The following is a 21,890-nucleotide window of genomic DNA, read 5'->3' on the forward strand; positions in this document are numbered from 1 at the left end:
TTTATAGTCAGGAAGGACAAAAGACATATTTTATTGGTTCTACTCAAAAACTCTTAAATAGCATAGAGACATTATCATATATCTTTGGCCGTCAGAGTAAAACAATGCTGTATTAGTTTTGCTTTATTTTATCATATTGTTTAATGATCTTGTATCTCCACCTGGTGCTATGGAATAAATAAAATGCCTTAAAATAATTAAACTATGGCTACAGCTTACAGTGTTAATATGTCATATTGATAGCCAACTCCTCGACCCTCCCAGAGGTTCCTACAACTAGAACTTATTAGATTCACATACATACCACTGACTTTCCATCATTCTACCCTATATTTACTTTCCAAAACTTCCAGCATTCAGTTTCTGATGCAAGGAGGCAAAGCCATCTGTATGCTCTCCACGTCTCTAATGCCCTAATGTCAATCACCAACAACCAAAAATGTTTCAATCTCAGGTTAACTAAACTCCTTCGTATCTTCTAACTTCTCTATCAAGGAATTAAGAGAAAACACTGAATCTGTTATAAATTCTTGTGAGTGTCAAACATAAGATATATTTATAGAACAAATAAAGAGTATATTTTCCCTTAGGTATCCTTGGTTGACATAGAAAAAACATTGGATGTAGATTTTAGGAAATTAATCTTATCAAATTCCTGCTTATGATCCTTAAAGACTCTCCTTCTCTCTCAAAGCTTGAGTAATATAAAGAAAAAATAGACAGACATGCATATATACATATACACATATATACTGAATATACACACATGAATCTTTACCTATTGATCAACCAAAAGAGACAGATTTAGACAGACATTCATGTGTGTATACATGTACATGTGTGTGCACATGTGAATGTATGTGGATGCACATGTGTAGATATATGTATTATGTGTTTGTATGAGCGTAGACGCCAAATGTTTATAATGTTCCATGAAAAAGACAGAAGTAGCAAAGTCTTTATTGTATAAACATTACTTGGGTCAGCACGTGGGCTAGAGCTGGAAGGGAACAAACACACACACTACATACAAATACAAAGCTGGGATAATATTAGACAATCCTTATGTCCCACCCTACCCCTACATCTGTGTATCATTTTCTAATGCTTTTTAAATGCAACAACATTGGACTTCTTAGTTCCCTATACTTTGGTATATACCTGTATTAGTCCTTAATATAACAGTACTAAAACTTGTGTCACCTCTCTTCAACTAAACTGAGAGCTAAAGATCAAGGAAAGTGTCATATCCTCATCTCCCCTCCACCCCCTCACCCCACCACAGCCACCATATGGTACCTGGCAAAGAGTAAGTGCTATAAAAATGCTCTTTGAATAAATGAAATGTCATATTGATGGATAGATGGATAGATGGATGGATGGATGGATGGGGAATGGGCTATTTCTCTGAAAGACCTCATAGCAGAGGTTGTTCTATTCCCTTCCATGGTAGAACAAAGCGTTTGGAATCCAGAAGCCCTGCTCCCAAATAAGGGAAGAAGTCCTGAAGGATGAGAAGACAAATATTGGTCCATTGTCGCTATGCTGAGGTAACAAGGGAAGCTCCCCTGTCACTTTCAGATAAATGCCTTCTTTTGACTAATACTTTCAATCTTGGATGAAAGGCCTAGAGAGAGGAGCAGATCTCACCACAATAAAAAATGGGATCATGTTAGAGAGAATGGAATCTGTGAAAGTCCTAGAGCTCAGTCGCCTCTCTCTGGGCAGAAGCAAAGTCCTGCCAATGGAAGCACAGAGTAGTTCCATGAAGATGGGACTGTTTGTAAAGCATTTTCCTTGGCCCCTATTTAGTGTCTCTCTTCCTAAAAAAGGCAAGAATTCCTTTTTGTAAGGAATTCCACCAAACTTTTTGTAAAATGTGTTATTAACGGCTCTAAACTCACCAAAAAGTAGCTTATTTTCCTATACAGAGGTCAAAAATATCCCTACAAAGGCAGCTTACAGGTCACGTACAAAAGAAAACATTCCCAGTCTCATTGATTCTCACTTTTCCAGTCATGAGAAATTCACCAGGAAAAGGTCTCAAACACAATATATCATCTGAAGCACTCTCCCATATTTAAGAGCAGCCACAAGGAAGAAAAACTGGATGTGAGGAGTTGCAAGGGATCAAAAAAAAAAAAAAAGGACTGTAAGTTCATTAGTGGTTCAGTAAGTCTACTACAAGAAACCACTTGACAGGCACGATGAAATCCTGTTCTTTATGTAAAGGGGAAAATGTGTATTGCAGAATGGATGGGTTCATCTTCGTCTATCAGAGATTGAAAAAAAATAGCAATTCATAAGTGAATGAAAAATTCCACTTAAAATTCAAGCCTTGATTGGAAAAAAAGCCTATCTTTACTCCTTCGCTTTGGATAGGAAAGAAATTAAGCAATAAATTGAGAATGGTACATTTCCATTTGAAAGCTGCTGTGCTCACAGAAAATCAGAGCTCAGGACCAGGCCTTCCAGGGACTGACTGCCAAGATCTGGCGTACCTGGAATGGCCTGATCCTGTTGGATTTCAGTGGTTGTTCGCACCTTAGCTAGAGCTTTATCCCCCCCAAAACATTCCTGAGATGCCTTCTGATAACCAAGGGTTAGAGATCAGCCCCTTGCAAAGGAAGGCAGCACAGGGTGGGGCCAACAGCCCCAGGTTTTGTTCTAGCTTTCCTCTCTCTCCGAATGAAATTGGGTTCACTGCAAATTCACAAGCTAATAGGCCGGAAATATCTGGCAGCCAGGACAAGTTCACTGGCAGGTCTGGGAGCAACAGCCCAGCCCTGGTCACCCAGAAAATGAGTTCACTATATCCAGCTCTTCGAACTCCTCATTTGGTCTAGGCCACAGAACTCTAGGGCAGGAAGGGGAGGCCAGCTAGATGGCTCCCCCTACTGGCTCCCCCAGATCTACACCTCCTGAATGGGATATTCAATGCATCTCACAGAATGGTCCTCAGACTTTCATGGGACCCCATAAACATCTTTAAAGAAAATAGCTCAGAAGATCTCTAGGACTTTAGCTTCCTCTTCCATAAATTGAGGGAGTGGAATAGTAAAGCCTTCCTTGTCTTTAAACCAGAAAGTTGTTTGTTCTCCTTTGCCCTGTGGGAGGCAGAAGAGAGTGCTGGTGAATCACTCAGGTGGAAAGGCTGCCTGTGAAGTGTGGGCTCTGGGCAGACAACTTGGTGTCCCTTGCTTATTTACTGAAAATGTTGTTCTTAGCCAAAACTGCATGTAGACAGGAGTTGCCTCAGTGAAGGAAAGGCCTCTTTATAGATGAAACCTTGATTTCCTTGGGCTTTGCCGATAAGCCTAAAGGGATAGTCAGCAATGCTCTAGGAGGTGAGGGCCAGTCAAGGCTGAATTTCCCTGCAATTTCCCTGAATATCTTTTAAAAACAATAATAAAATTAAAAAATAAAAAATAATAAAAATAATAAAAATAACAATAAAATCTATTGAGCTCTTATGATCAGCAGAGCACCAGGTGAAGCATCTCATATACGTGTCCACATTTAACCCCTGCCTCTCCCCTTTGAGGACAACTTTGTCACCATTCGCATTTGACTCGCAATAAAATCAAGCCCACAAATCAGACAACCAGTGAATAGTAGGACACGACTCAAAGGGAGGTCTATACTGCCACCTTCTAGAAAAATCTGCCTCTTGCCTGAAGTCTATTGATCAAGTATAGTGTGCGAGGTTCAGGCTCAGAAAACTGGGGAGTTGCTGCCGTCCTCTTCCCTTTCACTTCTTCCCAGGAACCCCCATACCCATCCAAACACCTAACATCATAGTAACCACCCACCACTTCCACCAGGAACATCTCCAAGATGTTCTTCAGAACATCTCAAGAGGAGCATCCCTTTCCCACCCCACCAAAGGCCGGTGTTATAAGGAAAGTTGAGAATGCATAATGGTGTATTTCAGACAGACCGGACAGAGGAGAAGGCAGAGGGGAAGGGAAAAGGTATTTAAATGAATTGAGAGGAGATCCTGGTGCCCCCAAACCAATGGGCCTCTGTCTCCTCTATGTGGGCCCTTTTGAATCAGAAAGGACATAGGAGGCAATGCGGGCATGATAATTTCTGAGCTCGTCCTTGCTGTTGCTTTGTGAAAGAATAGATTGGTGTATTCAAGCAGAAGCCAGGAGACCATTTGTGGCCAAGAGAAAAGAGGCATCCCCTAGGGGGTTGGTCTAGGTAGGAGCTAAGGTGTTTTCTGTCATAGATTCCGTGTTTGACCATTTGAGGGAAGCATACAGTCTTCTCTGAGGGAAGAAGACTTGGCGGTCACAAGAGCCTCCACATAGACCTTGGCAGTCTCCACACACCACAATGCAAAGACACACTCATCCCATCAACTTTCTCAACATCTCCATCACCGACACAAATGGGGCAGGCAGGGTGCACTAGGTTGGTCTTACCTTGACTGGGATGGTGCCTCTCTTTTGCAAATCGTACCCTCCCAATGCCAGCAGGCTGGATGCAGTGCTCTGAGAGACATGAATCCGGAGAGCTGCCATAAACCAGTTATTGCCTAGTTATTACCTTGGTTGTGGCTTCCATCTGGGGGTCAGGGGGCAGGGCTGCTGTGGAGAGGGAATGCTGCATTGCTCACACTGTTAGGCTGCTAGTACCTCTTAGGAAAGCAAATCACAGACAACCTCTCTGAAGTCTGGGACTCTTGCGGTGGGACACCCCCAAACATTGCAGACATTGTTCAGACATTGTTAGTGTTGCTCAAGCTTTAACAGGTTCAGTTTAGAAACAGTAGGCATAACTGACTCCATATGCAAGCTGGTACTCCCCATGGATGGAGGTCCACTGGCCTCCTCAGGTTCCTGAGGATACCAGAGTTGGTGGTACCAGAGCTGGGACACATCACTGAAAACATTGTTCACAACCAGCCCTGCAACCAGAATCAGGCTTGGAGCCTACATTTGGGGCTCCCACTTTCAACATTTACTCTTAAAATCTTGACCTACAAGTTCAAGGAGAGGTTTAAACCAGTGTTTGAGACTTGGCTGATTAGCTTAAACAATGAAGTAATCAGAAGAGAAAATATTTTTGTATGTTTTTACATATTGTGGAAAATTTACAAATTCAAAACAATGTTAACCTAAACATTGTGAAACTTAAATCCCTAAGTAATTATTTTTTCTAGCTGATAAACAGCTCATAAATAGCATACATTGTCTAGCAATAGCAAAATAATATGATACCCCTTGGAGTTCCTGGCCATAGATCAATTCTGCACCACCAAAACCATATTCTGCATCAGGGATGGGAAAATTACCACCCTCCAGCCAAATCCAGCCCACCACTTGTGTTTACAAATAAAGTTTTATTGGAATATGGCCTTACCCATCATTCGTATGTTATAAATGGCTGCTTTCATACTACAACAGTAGTTAAGTAACAGAGACTATGGCCCATAAACCCTAAAATAGTTACTGGCTGGCCCTGTATGGGAAAAGCTTGCCAACTTCTGCTCTTCCTTTAAATGATCTTATTATATGTGTCCTTGACTGTTTAGAATTGAAAATCTTGGAAGGAAGTCATATGTGTTCTCATAGCAAGCACTACACAAAACCCTGTCTACAAAGTTTGTGATCAATGTTGTCTGAGGTGATGATCTTATCCTCCAAACAGAAAATAGTAGACAAAATGAAAATGGGTCTTCTAAAAACACCCTCTGGTTAAAGATAGGAGACTAGAGGGACAGTGATCTTGTATTCGCAAAGTTCTGCAAACAGTACCCACGCAAACTGCTGCTTTCCATTCTGGATGCCATGTTCACAGTGTCTCCGAACAGACAGTACCTGGGCATGGTGATTCCCACCACACCAGCCACTACAGGACCTACGAAGAGAAGAACAGAAGGGCATAGCCAACCTGCACTCCCCGAGGGCTGGACTCGTGATACACATTAAGTCAACAAAGGCAATTCAACAAATACTCAAGTGCCTAGGCAAAGGTTGGCAATAGATCTTAGGGTCTGCATAGAGGCAACCTACAGAACCCACAGACTTTTGGTGGAAAACGACATAATCAATTATAAATTTTTTTTTAATCCTTACTTATTTTTGAGAGTCAGAGACAGAGAGAACATGTGAGCAGGGGAGGAGCAGAGAGAGAGAGACAGAATGTGAAGCAGGCTCCAGGCTCTGAGCCATCCGCACAGAGCCCGATGTGGGGCTCGAACCCATGAACCATGAGATCAAGATCCAAGCCAAAGTCGGACGCTCAACCGACTGAGCCACTCAGGCGCCCCATTATAATTAACTGAATGTTTGTAACCCCCTTCCTCATTCACATATTGAAGCCCTAACCCTCAATATGATGGTATTAAAAAGTAGGGCCTTTGGGAGATAATTAGGTTTAGATGAGGTTATGAGGGTAGGGCCCTCATGGTGGGATTAGTGCCCTTATGAAAAGAGAAGGAGACCGCAAGGCTCTCTCTCTCCGCTATATGAAGACATAATCAGAAGGCAGGCTTTGGCAAGATAGGAAGAGGATTCTCACTAGACCCTGACCATGCTGGAACCCTGATCTTGGACTTCCCAGCCTCTAGAACTGTGAGAAAATAAATATCTGTTGTTTAAGTCACTTAGTCTGTGGTATTTTGTTATGACAACCAAGCTAAGGCAGAAATTAATGACAGTGTTATTCACGCACTAGAGATGGAAACAAAACAACTGGGGCACTAATGCTGATTAGGGGTCAGGTTTTACTTTGGTCAAGCCCTGGAGGACAGGTAGGAGCAGGGCTAGCTACATAGTTTGCAGGGCCCAGTCTAAAATAAAAATAAGGGAACCCTCATTCAAAAATTATTAAGAAATTAAGAAAATTAATATTATAATATTATTATATTAATAACTAAGAAATTGAGACAGAAGAGCATTAAGCCAAGTGCTGGTCACTTTTGCACAGGTCACCTGCCCATGAGTTTGACAAAAACCAGACCAGATCAAAGGGCATTTGATGCAGAGGCATGGGGGGAAAGTAGCCTGGTATAACTGTCCTACTTTTTGGTCTCCTCCTAACTTTTGGTTTAACACCTTGGAGTCTCTGGGTATCTTTGCTGTTACCAAGTAATCTGGCTAACTGGAAATACGTGTGCAAAGACAATGTGAACTTTTGTTTCCCTCAAAAGATGCTACCATTCAATTTCCAGGTCCTAAAAATGTCAGACTTAGGACTTGAATCCAGAACCACCTGCTGCCATACCTGGACCATAAGGCCACCTGGCATCAGGGCTGGCTACCTGTGTGGATGCCATTCCTGATCCTGAGCTTCTCCTCAGGCATGTGCCCAATCTGGAAGTGGACAGTGGCACTGAGGAAACGTAAGGACATCGTGGCAATCTCGTCCACATGCTGGATTCCATTGCGGATAGGAAGTCCGCTAGCACCCATGTATGCATCTCCAATGGTTTCAACCTGAAAATAAAGCAACAGAGTGGCCTTGTGTTCTCCAAGAAAAAGGCTGGAGTAGCGGTGGGGTCAGAGACCAAGGCCCTTTGTTACTGAGCCCTGCATTCCCTGCACTTTGGAGACTCATACTCCCCGACCTCCACTCCATCCACGCCCCAGCATTTCCTCACGTTTCTGCTCTTGTCCTGGTTCTTCCACAAAGCTTTCTTCCCTGAGCCCTCCTATGCACAGTCACTGTTTTCTCCTCTGAAATTTGATAGTGGTGGTGACCATATTTCCTCAAGTTTAAAACCAGTTAAACAGACAGTAGTGTGGGAATAGGGTAAATCTTGAGGGATCACATGCATCCATCAAGTGGAATTCATCTTACCCAACCAGAAATGTCTTCACCCCATACAATGGCTCTTCAATACATTTATACATATCTATACATTATACACAATATATACACTTATGTATAAATGCATGTATCTGCCTGATCTGTCCTCTTCTCTCCCCTAATAAATCCTAATAAAATTAACTTTCAGATTCCTTATTCTCATTAGAGAACCAATGACCAGTGTCAACTCTAAAGATACAGCCCTGGGGCGCCTGGGTGGCTTAGTCAGTTAAGCCTCTGACTTCAGCTCAGGTCATGATCTCACAGTTCATGGGTTTGAGCCCCGCATTGGGCTCAGTGCTGACAGCTCAGAGCCTGGAGCGTGCTTCGGATTCTGTGTCTCCCTCTCTGCCCCTCCCCCGCTCCTGCTTTGTCTCTCTCTGTCTCTCAAAAATAAATAAACGTTAAAAAAAATTAAAGATACAGCTCTTTCCAGATACATTTGCATTTTAGCAGAATCCAAAGATGATGTGGTAAAGGTGGAATTTCAGGCATTAGCCAGGCAGTGAAAATACCTCTGTCTACTGGTCACCCCAGAATGACACAAAATCAACCTATATACAAGTCAGATTGCTTCTAGGCTACCTCTCCCCACCATGGGTACATCCTTTGGACATTGAAACTGATTTAGTATTAACTCATGCAAAACATAACCCAGAAAACAATGCCAAGAAGAAATCCCAGAGGAAGCCCTCCTAAGCAGAGTAGCTTTTGTTTTGAGGTATGTGTGATCTGCTCTTGGAGATTATCCACACACCTTTCTTTCACCCTTAAACAGAGGCAATATCTGTGGGGGGAACATTAGGGATAACTATTAAAGGCATGTCACTGGGGGACATGACCACACTATCCCCCAAATCTCCCCAGCCCCCAGGCCACAGGTAAAGCCCTGCAATCACGATCCACCTGTGACTTGTCCCAGGCACATGTGAGCTTGGGAACCCCACAGTCATGATGTGGCCCCATCAGAAAACTCAGAAAACACCTGAAGCAACCATCATCCTCACCACTTAAATGAAGCTAAATTATTCATTGTTGCTATCCTTCCCTGAAAAATCAGTTTTTACTCCGGGTGACCATATTCATACATACCCCCAAGTAGCACTAGGCAGACGTTCTCATTTCAGCCATAATTCTGATCATCTAAACTTAGGAGTCTGTCTTCACCTGCATTGCTAAGGATCACGGTAACAGCAGTGAGACTCACACAGGGTCCAAAAACAACCTTTAAAGGTGAGCCTCTCTGAATCTGAAGGAAATATATTCTGGAGGGAACTGGAGGGATTAGCCAGAAGAAGGGCAGTGCCTCTCTAGAAATGTGTTAACAGCCAGATAAAATAATGGAAAGAAACAAGAAGCAACTGGGGATTATTGACAAGCACATTCATCTGTGATTAATCAAGCCTTTTTCCAAGAAAACAAACAGGAATAAAATATTGAGTTTCTGCCATGAATTGAGATGGACTGCCAGCCTGAAATAGAGCCTTCCTCCGGGTCCATCCTTACTCACGTCCTAGAGTCGGCGGACAAGGAGCATGTTCCCTCACAGCCCCGGGGTATGTCTCACCTTATACACATCATATGTTTTAATGATGTGATCAAATAAGCTGTACAGGTCATTAAGCAGCTTTACCACTTGCAAGGGGAAGCTGAGAGAACACAGTTTTGTGAATCCAACAATGTCGGAGAAAAAGGTTATCACAGACTCAAAATGTTCTGGTGCCACGGACCTTCCAGCTATGAGCTGTTCTCCAGTGAAGCCGAAACCAAAGAATAGAGATTGGTTTTGAACGGACTCTTATTCATCTTGCCTCCTACAAACCCCTGCAAAATCTTTCCGATAGGTCCTTTTGCTTCAGTGGATTAGATTTTCGGTCAACAAAATCCATCATCTAAAGGGATTCTTTTGACACCCATTTTTCTACTTGCATTTTCTCTGAAGAGATATTTTAATTGGTGGGTATAAACTAGACCTGGGGGGCAGGTCACAGAAATGCCTTTGCAGTAAGGATTTTTCTCCCGGAGCGCATCCCATTTTTCTCTATTGGCTATAGCATTTGAGTGTAAAAATGCAATTTGCAGATGTGAAGCAAAAGGAAGCATCCATCAATCCACAAGCCAATGCGTTTGCTTCAATCAACCAATCTCACATTAACACCTTCAAATCCCTAACTCCATCTCTGTCAAGACACGCAAGAAGGGTGCAGAAGTTTTAATAGCCGACGCTTCTGCCAAGTTTTTAGACAGTGTAAAGGTGCAAGCAGAGCCAAAAATGAAGCAAGTTTTGAATCTGAAGTCATGAGTGCATATTGTACTATGCAGTCTTTGGAGCACAATCTGAAGTACTGAGAAACTAGCTATTAATCAGACTCATGACACTAAAGCGCCATCTAGTGGTCTGTCTCCCATAGCTGCATCCGCCATCTTCCCTGTTAAGAGACATTCTCTACTCCTGTGAATTCAAGATTTCAGGCAGGGCCTTTGCCTCTATCTCCGTTTACAGGGTGTACCAAATTGCCTGCAAAATGCTTGACTCATTTAGAAGAACCTGAGTTCCTCTTAGGAAAAGAACAAAAAAGTACTCTGTACATGGGGCCCCTTAGATAGTGACGCTATTGCTTTCTGGGTCCTTTGTCAAGGCCCCCAGTGCTTTGGAATACCTTGGCAGCATTGTGGACAGAAGCCTATCCACCTTCCTCTTCTCCGCCATCAGCTGGTTGGTCCTCTCTTCCACCACGTCCTCCAGGTGATTGGCATACACCTCCAGCTTGCTCACCATACTGTCTAGGATGTTCACACGGCTTTAAAAGAACCCAAAATGAACATCTTTTTTTCCAAGAACATTAGGGTCACAGTAGAGCACAACATCCAGCTATACGTTCCAAGAAAACATGTATCACCCTGAAGGTTTCCTACCTAAGGGCGCCAATGGACAGCAGTGGAATGACAATGGCAGTGAAGCCATGGGGTGGGACAGAGACTGCCCTTTACCAGCTCTGTGATCTTGTTCTACACCCTTCATTTCTCCAAGCCTCAGTTTCTTCATCTGGAAAATGAGGATAATAATGCATACCTCATAGGGCTTTTCTGAGGATCCAGGGAGATGATGGGTACACAGTGCCTACAGCTGTGTCTGGCACTCAGCAGGTACTCAGCAAATGGTGGCCTTCACTGGCACTCTCCCATTTCCCAATATGCTCCATATTATCATCATGGTCAGCCAAAAATGTACATTTCAGGATGGGTCTTTTTTTCCCCCTGAATAATACCAACTATTTTCCTTTTGGATGACATATGTAAGGGGGCACTTCTAGACCCTGTAGGCTCTTGTTTTAGAAGGGTCTTCAGAAAAATCATTTAAATACCCCATTTTTCAGATGAGGAAACTGAGGCTCACATAGGAAATAGACTTGCTTTAACATCGGGGACCAGATTTTTTTAAGTAAAAGTCATGACTGACCCAAGACATACCATTCAAAACAATTTTGATGTGGAAAATACAGAATACAGGGCTGTTGTGTTAAGAATGCATAGCAGACTGGCCAAGTTAGGAGTAGATGCCAGAATCCCGGCCCAGGGTCCTTCTATAATCTCAGGCTACTTCTATCATGGCTATGTCTGCCTATGTTCAATGTGCCAAAAGATGACACAGCTATCCTAATGTGAAACAAGCTACTGTCGAGGAGGTTGTTTGAGAGGCATGAATAATTCAAGCTGATGACTTACTCTAAGGTTGGTGAATAGTTTCTTATACTATAGTCCAACCCCAACTGATGAGCCATGACCTTTGGAATGCTGGTTTGGAAAACATTCTGAGGTCATGTCAAAATTCCCTGGGAAAGAGAGCCTTGATTGATTAGAGATATCTGGAATGGACAAAGGAGGACAATGGATGTGCTGATGTCTGATACACTTTTGTGTCATTAATGAAATAAAGGGAGAATTAATCACCCAACTCTAGCCAGCATGTAACACGGTGCTTTGCATGTGACAGGCATTGAGTGGGTATATGATGAATAAATGAATGAATGGATAAATAACTGAATGAGTGGAGGAATGAATGAATGGGGTGGGCCACACAGAACCAGTCACAGCCATGTAGTTTTAAAATTCTAATAGTTAGTGGCACCTGGGTGGCTCAGTCTGTTAAGAATCCGACTCTTGATTTCTGCTCAGGTCACCATCTTGCTGTTCGGGAGACTGAGCCCCACGTCCGGCTCTCCACTGATGGTGCAGAGCCTGCGTGGAATTATTTCTCTCTCCCTCGCTCTCTGCTCCTTCCCTGCTTGTGCTCTCTCTCTCAAAATAAATAAAATAAACATTAAAGATATTTTATAAAAAATAAAATTCTAATGGTTAAATGATTGGGAGAAAATGTCACACATCTAACTCACCCTTTGGAACTGGATTCTCATAAAATTTTCTTGATGGAAGAGAAAGTGGGCCTTTTCTCTGGAGATTCATCCCAACATGCTCTCGCCATGGCCACAATCTTTTCATTGCCCTTCTCTGACAGGGAAGCTTGGAGTGGAACTGAGGCCATGGGGTCTTTGATATGGCTGATGATTTCTGAAATTCATTTAGGGTTTAAATAGTAAAATGTCTGAGCTTTGGGCCATGTAGTACACTTCACTTTAAACATATGTGCTCTTAAATTTGTGAATTGAATGTATAAGTATATTGAACAGATTGGAATTTCAGAGAAACCTGAACATTTTATGAGAAATATTTGGGATCCTCGTGGAAAATGAAGAATCCTACTGTAAAACATATCAGCACCTTCTAATGAATCTGTTTTTAGATTAAGTTGTTTTTCTTCCAATGGAACTTGTCTTGAAGTAAAGCATATCTCTATGTGACTTCAGGAGTGTATAAGCATCTGGGATGGGAAACCCGCAAAGCACACCTTTTGCAATTTGCATTCCATATAAAATGTCACATAAAAGTTATTTTAACAAATAATAAATGTCACCATCATGTGCTGCCTCGGTGTCCAACTTTGTAAACCTATTTTCTTTCACTTGTGCATTGGCTTCTACTGACATTTATTAAACATTCTGCTATACCAGGTTTTTCAGAGGAAATAATAATTTGAGAACAACGTATACATGTTTTTGTGTAAAAATACTGTGGGTGTAACAACATGGATGAATCTTAAGGGCATTTTACTAAGTATAAAAGGGTAGTCTGAAAAGGCTACACGCTGTATGATTCTGTTTATATGACATTCTAGAAAAGGCAAAATTATAGAGACAGAAAACAGGTGAGATACCATTAGGAGCTTGGGGAGGAGAAGGTGCTGAACACATAAGTCACCAGGGATTTATTTAAGGTGATGAGACTGTCTATAGGGTACATGACACTGTGTATTTGCCAAAACCCGTAGAACTTTACTGCACAGAGAGTAAACCCCAAAGAACACAAATTTTTAACAATATCAGTTGGGAGGTTGGACAACTCCAAGATAGAGGCAAACTGTGACAAAAGAATCTACCTGTATTATAACTGTATGACATTGCCTCGCTGAAGGGGATGTATTATAACTATATGACATCACCGGCTGACTTAGGCACTTCTGAAATGACTCAAGACCATTAAGACTAAACAAAAGGACCCATTCATAATCGCTGTATTGTAGATGGCAAGACTGGGGACAGAAGAAAAACTTTGCAAGTACTAGACACATATACTGGGATTGGATAAATAAATAAATAAATAAATAAATAAATGGATGGCAGATGGTGGGAGCCAGGATCTCACTGTTGGAAAGGGAGGCTATGGATAGAGGCGGGGGGGGGGGGGGGGGACACTGGAATAAATGAACCGTGTGGTGGTAAGTAATGGTGTTGGAGATGTTAATATGAACTCATGCTTAGCTTAGTATAGATACAGATGGGTAGACGCAGATATGAGAATGTGTATACACTGAGGCTAGTGTGCACATGCTTTTCCTTACTGTGTCCACTGAGAGGGGCTAGAAGCAACAACACCCCGGTTGCAATGAGCACAGTCAGCATCCAGGTCTTGGTTTCTAATATCATCCTCCAATAAAAAAGAACCAGTGTCCTTGAAGACATGGCTGATTCTAGGACTGAGGCAGGGAAATACAAGAGGAGGCTGAAGCCTCTCATGCCACCAGGAAGCAAGGCGGTACTAAACAAACCAAATCAAAACACAGCAATGGGTTTATATCAAAGGTACACAGAAATCAATTGAAATGGAATGGCTGAAGATGAAACAACTGGAGCAGTAAAATAAAGTAGTATTAGATTACAATTCAGAGGATAAAATAAAGATATAGTGTAATATATAATATAAAATATACACATATGTTATAATATAGATATGCATAATAATACAATACAATACAATATAATACCAATAATTGAATAAATACATAAGTGGGAGAGAAGAGACAAACCTCCTGTGGAGAAAAATCCCAAATAGTTTACATAGTCTCCACGCAGGGTAGTAGAGTGCAACACCCCACTCCTTAAGTGTGGACTTCACATAGTGACTTCTTTCTTCGGGGGACAGTATAGGAAGAGGGGAACCAAGGGTAGCTCTATGGTGGAGAAACCTGACAAGCCTCAGCCAGGTCAATATCAACAGTCATGTTGGTCAACATGATAGTCAACAGATAGTCAGGTTGGTCGTATGTACCCTTGACATGATGTGACGAACATGACAATTTACCCCTGTAGCCTTCCTCTCAAGACATATAAGTCCAGTCTCATCATAAGGAAGAAAAATAATGAGACAAATCCCAAGTGAGAAACATTCTACAAAATACCTGGCCAGTACTCCTCGAAAGTACAATGTCATTAGAATTATAGTTTAAGGAACATTCTTGAAGAGCTTAGACAGACATGATGGCTAAATGCAGCATGATGTCCTGGATGGGATGCTGGGGCAGAAGAGGACATTGGGTTGAAAACTAAGGGAATCTAAAAGAGTATGGCCTTTGCTTAAGAAGAAGAAGGAGGAGGAGGAGGAGGAGGAGAAATAATGTCAGGCTCTGTGCTGACAGCTCAGAGCCTGGAGCCTGCATCAGATTCTGTGTCTCCCTCTGTCTCTGTTCCTCCCCCGCTCACACTCTGTCTCTCTCTCTCAAAAATAAATAAAGATAAAAAAAAAAAGAAAAAAAGAATAAGAATAAATACAAGTTATAACACTGTGTAAAATATGATCTTGTTTTTTTGTAAATGTACATGCTTGTGTTCAAATTCTTTTTTTGTTAACGTTTATTTATTTTTGAGACAGAGAGACAGAGCATGAATGGGGGAGGGTCAATGAGAGAGGGAGACACAGAAACCAAAACAGGCTCCAGGCTCTGAGCTGTCAGCACAGAGCCCGACGCGGGGCTCAAACTCATGGACCGCGAGATCATGACCTGAGCTAAGTCGGACGCTCAACCGACTGAGCCACCCAGGCACCCCTACATGCTTGTGTTTAAATGCACACTTTCAATGCCTAAAAATAATCTGAAGGACTGTACATAAGAAAGTTCTATGGGTAATTGTGTTTTACATCCCAAATTAAGTGTAATTTGAGACATGGGACAACAATGGTTTTAAAAGAAGTCACTGAAGAATTACTATTGTTGCATCTTCTGCTTTCTTATCCTCAGCTCTAAGAAATATCATGAGAGAATCAATAAAATGATAAAAAAAACTTTGAACCATGGGTTCAAATTCACATCATGGGCCTGCACCTCGGAACACGTGTTTATGAGCTAGTAACATGCAGCCATTCCATAATCCACCAGTCACCAGTCACTCTATTGTCATTGTCATTGTTCTTCTTCTTCGGTGTGCATCAGAATCAGGGTGGGGGGCTTCTTAAAGCACAGCTTCTGGGCCTATCCCCAAAGTTTCCAATTCCAAAGGCCTGGAGCCAGGCCTGAAAATTTGCTTTTCTAATAAGTGCCCAGGCGATGCTGAAGCTGCTAGTCTAGGGTTGCACTAGGCTTCTCAAAACTGTGGATCTTCAACATCATCTGGGAACTTGAGAAAAATGCAAATTCTCAGGCCTTGCCCCAGACCTACTGAGTCTGAGACCCTAAGGGTGGGACCCAGCAATTCTTTTTTTTTTTTAACAAGTCCTACAGGTAATTCTGACACCAACTAACATTTGAAAACCACTGGTCTAGTGTGCACAGGACATCAATATCTATTCAGTCCCCAGCACCAGGACTGTTTGTAGGGAAGTATGAGATGTTAATGGGAGAAGCGTGTTTGGCCACAAATTAGGTGCACCTTGTACTTTCCCTGATTGCAGTCCTGTGTATACATAGTCCCATATGGCCAGCTTTCATTGAACTTTGTGGGCATAAGACTACAATGAGAGGCAAATATACCAATTGGGTACAGTCTTCCCACCCTGCCCCCACCCCACCTGGTGCAACCGGATGGCAGCTGAGCTTAGTGAGTGTGGCTGGGATCCTTCCTGGGCTCACTCTTGGAATATCTGAGTGGCTTCTTGGTTCTAAAGTCAGTTGCCCTTGGATTTGAATGACCCTTTTTGGATTAGTCTCCCCTCTTTTTCACTTGGCCATAAATTAGAAAGTGGAATCCATTTTTAAAGTAACTATATACATTGAGAAAGGATCCTGACTTGAAATTCTCCAGGGAATGCATGATCTAACAATGAAACTTGAGGGTGGCCATTGGGAATGGACTAGAAAAAGTAGGCATGGTGATAAAGAAGAAAAACCAGGAGGGAAAGGTGGGCTGAGTTGATTTAGCAACTAACACATGCACACCTCCCTATGCTTGTTCTCAGACAGTGGTTCTCAACATGAGCTGCATGTTGGAATCACCTGCAAATGCTGATGCCCAGGCAGCCACCCAGATCGATAGCATCAGCACCTCCTAGGCCAAGATCCAGGCATCAGTAGTTTTTAAAGTTCCCCAGGTAATTCCAGGGCACAGCCAAGGTGGAAGATAACAGTGCTGGGGGGTTACACCTACTATACTTTTTTTTTTTTTTATCATTCTTGATCAAATTTTGCTTTATCTCCCCAGCTTCTGCCCTTAATTCCATGACGGGATGTGTGTTAAGAGACACCTCAGCAAAAAAATGAGCCTAAATATATCTTATAAAGACAACTGGGCAGCATTTATTTAAAAAATTAAATATACTTAAAATACATTTATCTCTTCAATCTCAAGCCCACAAAGATACAAGGCTGCTCACTGCATCAACTGTAATGGCAAGAAAAATGGAAAACAACCAAACTGTGCATCAATCAATAATACACAGCCTATCCTTACAATGAAAATTCTGTAGTCCTTAAGAAAGATTGAGGTAAATTTGTGTATACACATATGAGATGAAAGATATCCAGGCAGAGGGAACAGTGTGTGCAAAGGTTCTGGGGTAGAAATGTGTCTGGCATGTTGGAGGCACATGAAGGTGGCCGGCATGACTGAAATGAGCAAACCATAGGAGATGGAATTAGAAAGGTGTATTGAAGTGAACTTTGTTTCTCAAAGAATATGTCCATGTCCTAACGTCCAGAACCTGCGAACGTGACCTTATTTGGAAAAAAAGGTCTTTGCAGGTATAGTTAATTATCTTGGGTTGAGGAGGTCATTTCAGATTTCCAAGTGGACCCTAATCCAATGACAAATGTCCTTATAAGACACAGACAAAAGAGACATATACAGAGGAGGAGGCAACGTCAAAGTGAAGGCAGAGATTGGAGAAATGTGACCACAAGCCCATGAAATCTGGACCAACCCCCAAAAGCTGGACAAAGCAGAGAACCGATCTTCCCTAAAGCTTCTAGAGGGAGCACAGCCCTGCCAAACCTTGATTTTGAACTTCTGCCTTATACAACTGTAAGAAAATACATTTCTGTCCACTACACCCAGCAGGTATGTGGTTAACTTAGAATGGCAGCCATAAGACCCTAATAAAGAATGTCAGAGGCCAGGTCAGAGGCCTTTGGTGATCCTGTCGGCCACTGTAAGGGCTTAGTTTTCATTCCCCAAATGGGAAGCCAGGGGAGGATGTTGTGACCAGAAGTGACATGACCTGACTCATTTTCCAACAGGATCACTCTGCTATAATAAAGTATGTAGTTCTGAGCTCTTTGATTGTTTTTGTAAGCAAACGGCAACTACTTTTTTTAATTAAAAAAAAAGAAACTTTAAGACAGAAAAACAATGGAATAAATAATAAGTTGATGAACACTTCATAAAAAACAATCATTTAAAAGCTAGCCTGCCACTGCCCCCACCCTGCCCCCTGCAAATATAAGAAATAAAAGCTAGCCCACATGACCAAAGCCTGCCAAAGAGACTTTCAGCTTTACCGTCTGGCATCTCGTTGAAGTCAGCAAATGTCCGTGGTTCTGGTGGTGGATCAGCTCCGTCATCAGGATGGCAAAGCTGTAAACATCTCCCTTTGGGGTGCCTGACCGGGGTGCCTCTGGAAGCCGCAGCAGCTCTGGGGCCGTCCAGTAGAGCTCTGCAAAGCAACGGGTGTCATGAGAGAAGCATGGAGTGGGAGAGGGACAGGCAGAAACGGAAAAGTCACCCCTCTTTCTCAGGAAAACACAGAACTGAAAGTACCCCGCCCCCGAAAAATCCGCCCTAATGGTGCCTGACTTGTAGAGCAAAAAGGGGTCTGTGTGTACGTGAATGCAGACAGAACGATCAAGAAGAACAAGCACTAACATCTTAACTGTGGTTAACACCTGATTGTGCAGTTACAAGAAGTTTTCATTTTCCTTCCCCTTTCTGTGATTGTCTACATTAAAATGTTTTTTTTTTAACATTTATTCATTTTTGAGAGACAGAGAGAGAGCGTGAGTGGGGGAGGGACAGAGAGAGCAGGAGAATCTGAAGCAGGCGCCAGGCTCTGAGCTATCAGCACAGAGCCCAATGCAGGGCTTGAACTCATGAACCACGAGATCATGACCTGAGCCGAAGTCAGACCCTTACCCAACTGAGCTACCCAGGCACCCCTGTATTGTCTACATTCATTTTTTTTTATTTTTTTTTCAACGTTTATTTATTTTGGGGACAGAGAGAGACAGAGCATGAACGGGGGAGGGGCAGAGACAGAGGGAGACACAGAATTGGAACCAGGCTCCAGGCTCTGAGCCATCAGCCCAGAGCCTGACGCGGGGCTCGAACCCACGGACCGCGAGACCGTGACCTGGCTGAAGTCGGACGCTTAACCGACTGCGCCACCCAGGCGCCCCTGTATTGTCTACATTTAAAAAACTAACTTATAGAGGTACGATTCATAGAACATAAAATGAACCCTTTTAAAGCAAACAATTCAGTGTTAGTTATTTAGCCCCTTTGCAAGATTGTACAACAAACCACCCTATCTACTTCCAAAACGTTTCCAGGGCCTCAAAGTAAAATCCTGCAGCCATTAAGCAGTTTCTCTCTGTTTCCTATACCCCCAGCCCCCAGTCCGCATTCTGTCTTTACAGATTTCTATGTTCCTGATATTTTATATACCTACATTTATTTGTTGGTGTGAGGTTGATGGGTTTATTTCATTGTAGGTTATAATCATTAAAAGAAAATATACTGGGGGATGGGGAAGTAGGGTGACTACAAGCAGGTTTTCAGAATTTCCCCCTTTGTCTTTCTGTCAGGCCTCATCCCGTGTTACAGAACCTCCTCGCATGCGCTCAGCAAAGCTGTTGGCAATGTGCTGCCCCAGGGAGAGGAGTTCAGACGGCTGGGATACATGCGAGGTAAGACTCAAGACTGCTCACTAGCTTTGGACAAGGAAGAGTCCGAGCTTCAGTTTGCTCATATGCAAAGGAGGGTTTGACTCCAGGCAGAAGGTCTTGCCCTGAGATGCGCATCAGGATCACTTGAGAGTTTTTGTTTCTATTTAATTTTATTTTACTTGAAAGGTTTATTTATTTATTTTTGAGAGAGGGAGAAGGAGAGAGAGAATCCCAAACAGGCTCCGTGCCATCAGCACAGAGCTCAACATGGGGCGTGAACTCAGGAACTGTGAGATCGCGACCTGAGCCGAAATCAAAGGTGGATGTTTAACCGACTGAGCCACCCAGGTGCCCCGAGAGTTTTTAAAAAACAGTGCTGATGCCCAGATTTCATCTTCAGATATCTGGGGTGAGACCCAGCCACCCACATATTTTGTAAAGCTTCTCAAGTGATACCAGAGCAGCGAGAGGATGTAGGACCGCTGAACCCATGGTCTTTGAAGGGCCTGCAGATGGTGTGCTGAGAACACAGGTGAAGTGTAGTGGGGTATAGGGGGCTAAGGAGAAGACCGGTGACTCGCTTTGGGCCACACGGCCTGGCCAGGATGAGCCCTAACCTTCTAATTCAGACGTCACACCACGGACTCACCACCCTGGAGGCTATTTTTTCCCGCTCCCTTGGGTGAATAGAACAACCACGCACTGTCAGCTCCAGAGGAAGGCCCCCTGCTGGCACCTGTGAGTGAGCTTCAGGAAATAGGGTGGGGTCAGATGCCCCGTTACCACGTGGGCTAGTGGGTGCACGATCTGTCAGTGGTTACCCTAGTGGTCTGTCGGTTCCTCGTTGTATGCTCTGTACATCCGGCCGTACTTGAACTCCCACAGCCCAAAGCCTGTCAGTTTCACCTGCATCTGACTGTCCACCAGGCAGTTGGAAGGCTTCAGGTTGCTGTGGGACCCCAGGGGGCTCCTGTGGAGGAACAGCATGCCCTGGAAGAGTGAAAATAAGCAAATGAATTAGCGTAGGGGCCAATGGAACCTGCTGGAAGACACAGACAGAAACAGATGGGAAGAAACATGACCCAGAGGAGGGGAACCGCCCATCTCTATGTTCATCTGTTCAAGAACCACTAACAGCCCCTTGCCCTTGGGTCAACCTGGATAGTGTCACCCAAGTAGGGGAAACTATTTCTGGCTCCCCAGTGTGCAGCCATGAAGGCAAGGCCAGCCTAAAATAAATAAGCTCCAATAAGCTAAACAAAATAGAGTCTGACTAAGTGGTCAGACTCCTGAATTGAAATCCCAGCTCTAACACTTAGCAGAGAGCAAGTTACTTGACCCCATAAGCCTCATTTTTCTCATCAAAATGGATGTGACGATCTCTACCTCAGAGGGAGGCTGTGGAGATTAAATGCAATAATGCGTATGAGACACCAGACATGGTGCATGACACAAAGTAAACACCCACCAAAAATTATCATGAAAAATGTGTATAAAAATGATTAAAAAAATCAACTTGGAAACAACACTATGTAATTAAGAATATTCTTTTATTACCTACATGTTGCAAGTTATATTCTACTCCTACCTACATGTAATGATTCTATAATAATATTATATTATATTATATTATATTATATTATATTATATTATATGCACTTTAGGGTCCTGTTTGAACACTTTGAGGGGAAAAGCAATAAAATGAGGAACGTTGGAAAATTCTCATGTCATCTGCCATGTTCTTAAACATTTATATCTATTATTATTATGCAATAATAAAGTACCATTATTTATGAAAGGCCCAGAAAGAACACCAGAGTCAGAAGGCATACATCACATCTCCACTTCACCGCTCGGTCTCTTCAAGCAAGACACTTCACCTGGCTGGGCCTCAATTTCACCATCTACAAGATAGGACTGTCTAGATCCCCACCACTTGAAACATGGCCTTGGGACCAGCAGCACCAACAGCACCTGGGAGCTTGGCAGAAATGCAGAGTCTCAGGCCCTGCCCAGATGTACCAAATCAGACTGTGCATTTTAACCCAATCCCCAGGAGATTCATGTGCACACAGTCTGAGAACAGCTGGCCTCCTCTACTGTTTCACATCTTGGCCGCCCATTAAAATCACCTGGGGAGCTTAAAAAGAAAAGACCAATGGTTGGACCTGAACAGAAGAGCCTACATTAACTATGGATTGTGTGTGGCACAAGCCAAGCTGGATGCGAAGGAACCCAAAGAGACTAATCAGAATGGGGAAAGTGTGCCAACAGGAAGAGTTTGCTAAAGGAGGTGAGTCATGAAGGCAAAGGGCACACTCATTTGGCAAGGAGACGAGGGCAGAGTGCACAGATCTTTCCATAG

The 21,890-nt window shown here is 43.0% G+C and overlaps 1 protein-coding gene across 1 annotated transcript in view; it reads right to left on the reverse strand.

Annotated features, from left to right (window-relative positions):
* Positions 1 to 3,002: 3,002 nt before the first annotated feature.
* LOC122492637 (guanylate cyclase 2G-like) overlaps positions 3,003 to 21,890 on the reverse strand; it is a 43,273-nt gene continuing 24,385 nt past the window's right edge. The window contains 10 exon segments of the mRNA XM_043596120.1: positions 3,003 to 3,107; positions 4,431 to 4,522; positions 5,770 to 5,868; positions 7,274 to 7,448; positions 9,389 to 9,582; positions 10,483 to 10,622; positions 12,216 to 12,390; positions 18,143 to 18,172; positions 18,175 to 18,297; positions 20,347 to 20,515. Of these exon segments, the coding sequence (XP_043452055.1) occupies positions 3,003 to 3,107; positions 4,431 to 4,522; positions 5,770 to 5,868; positions 7,274 to 7,448; positions 9,389 to 9,582; positions 10,483 to 10,622; positions 12,216 to 12,390; positions 18,143 to 18,172; positions 18,175 to 18,297; positions 20,347 to 20,515 (1,302 nt within the window).

The sequence above is a fragment of the Prionailurus bengalensis genome, chromosome D2, assembly GCF_016509475.1.
Source record: "Prionailurus bengalensis isolate Pbe53 chromosome D2, Fcat_Pben_1.1_paternal_pri, whole genome shotgun sequence".
NCBI lineage: Eukaryota > Metazoa > Chordata > Mammalia > Carnivora > Felidae > Prionailurus > Prionailurus bengalensis.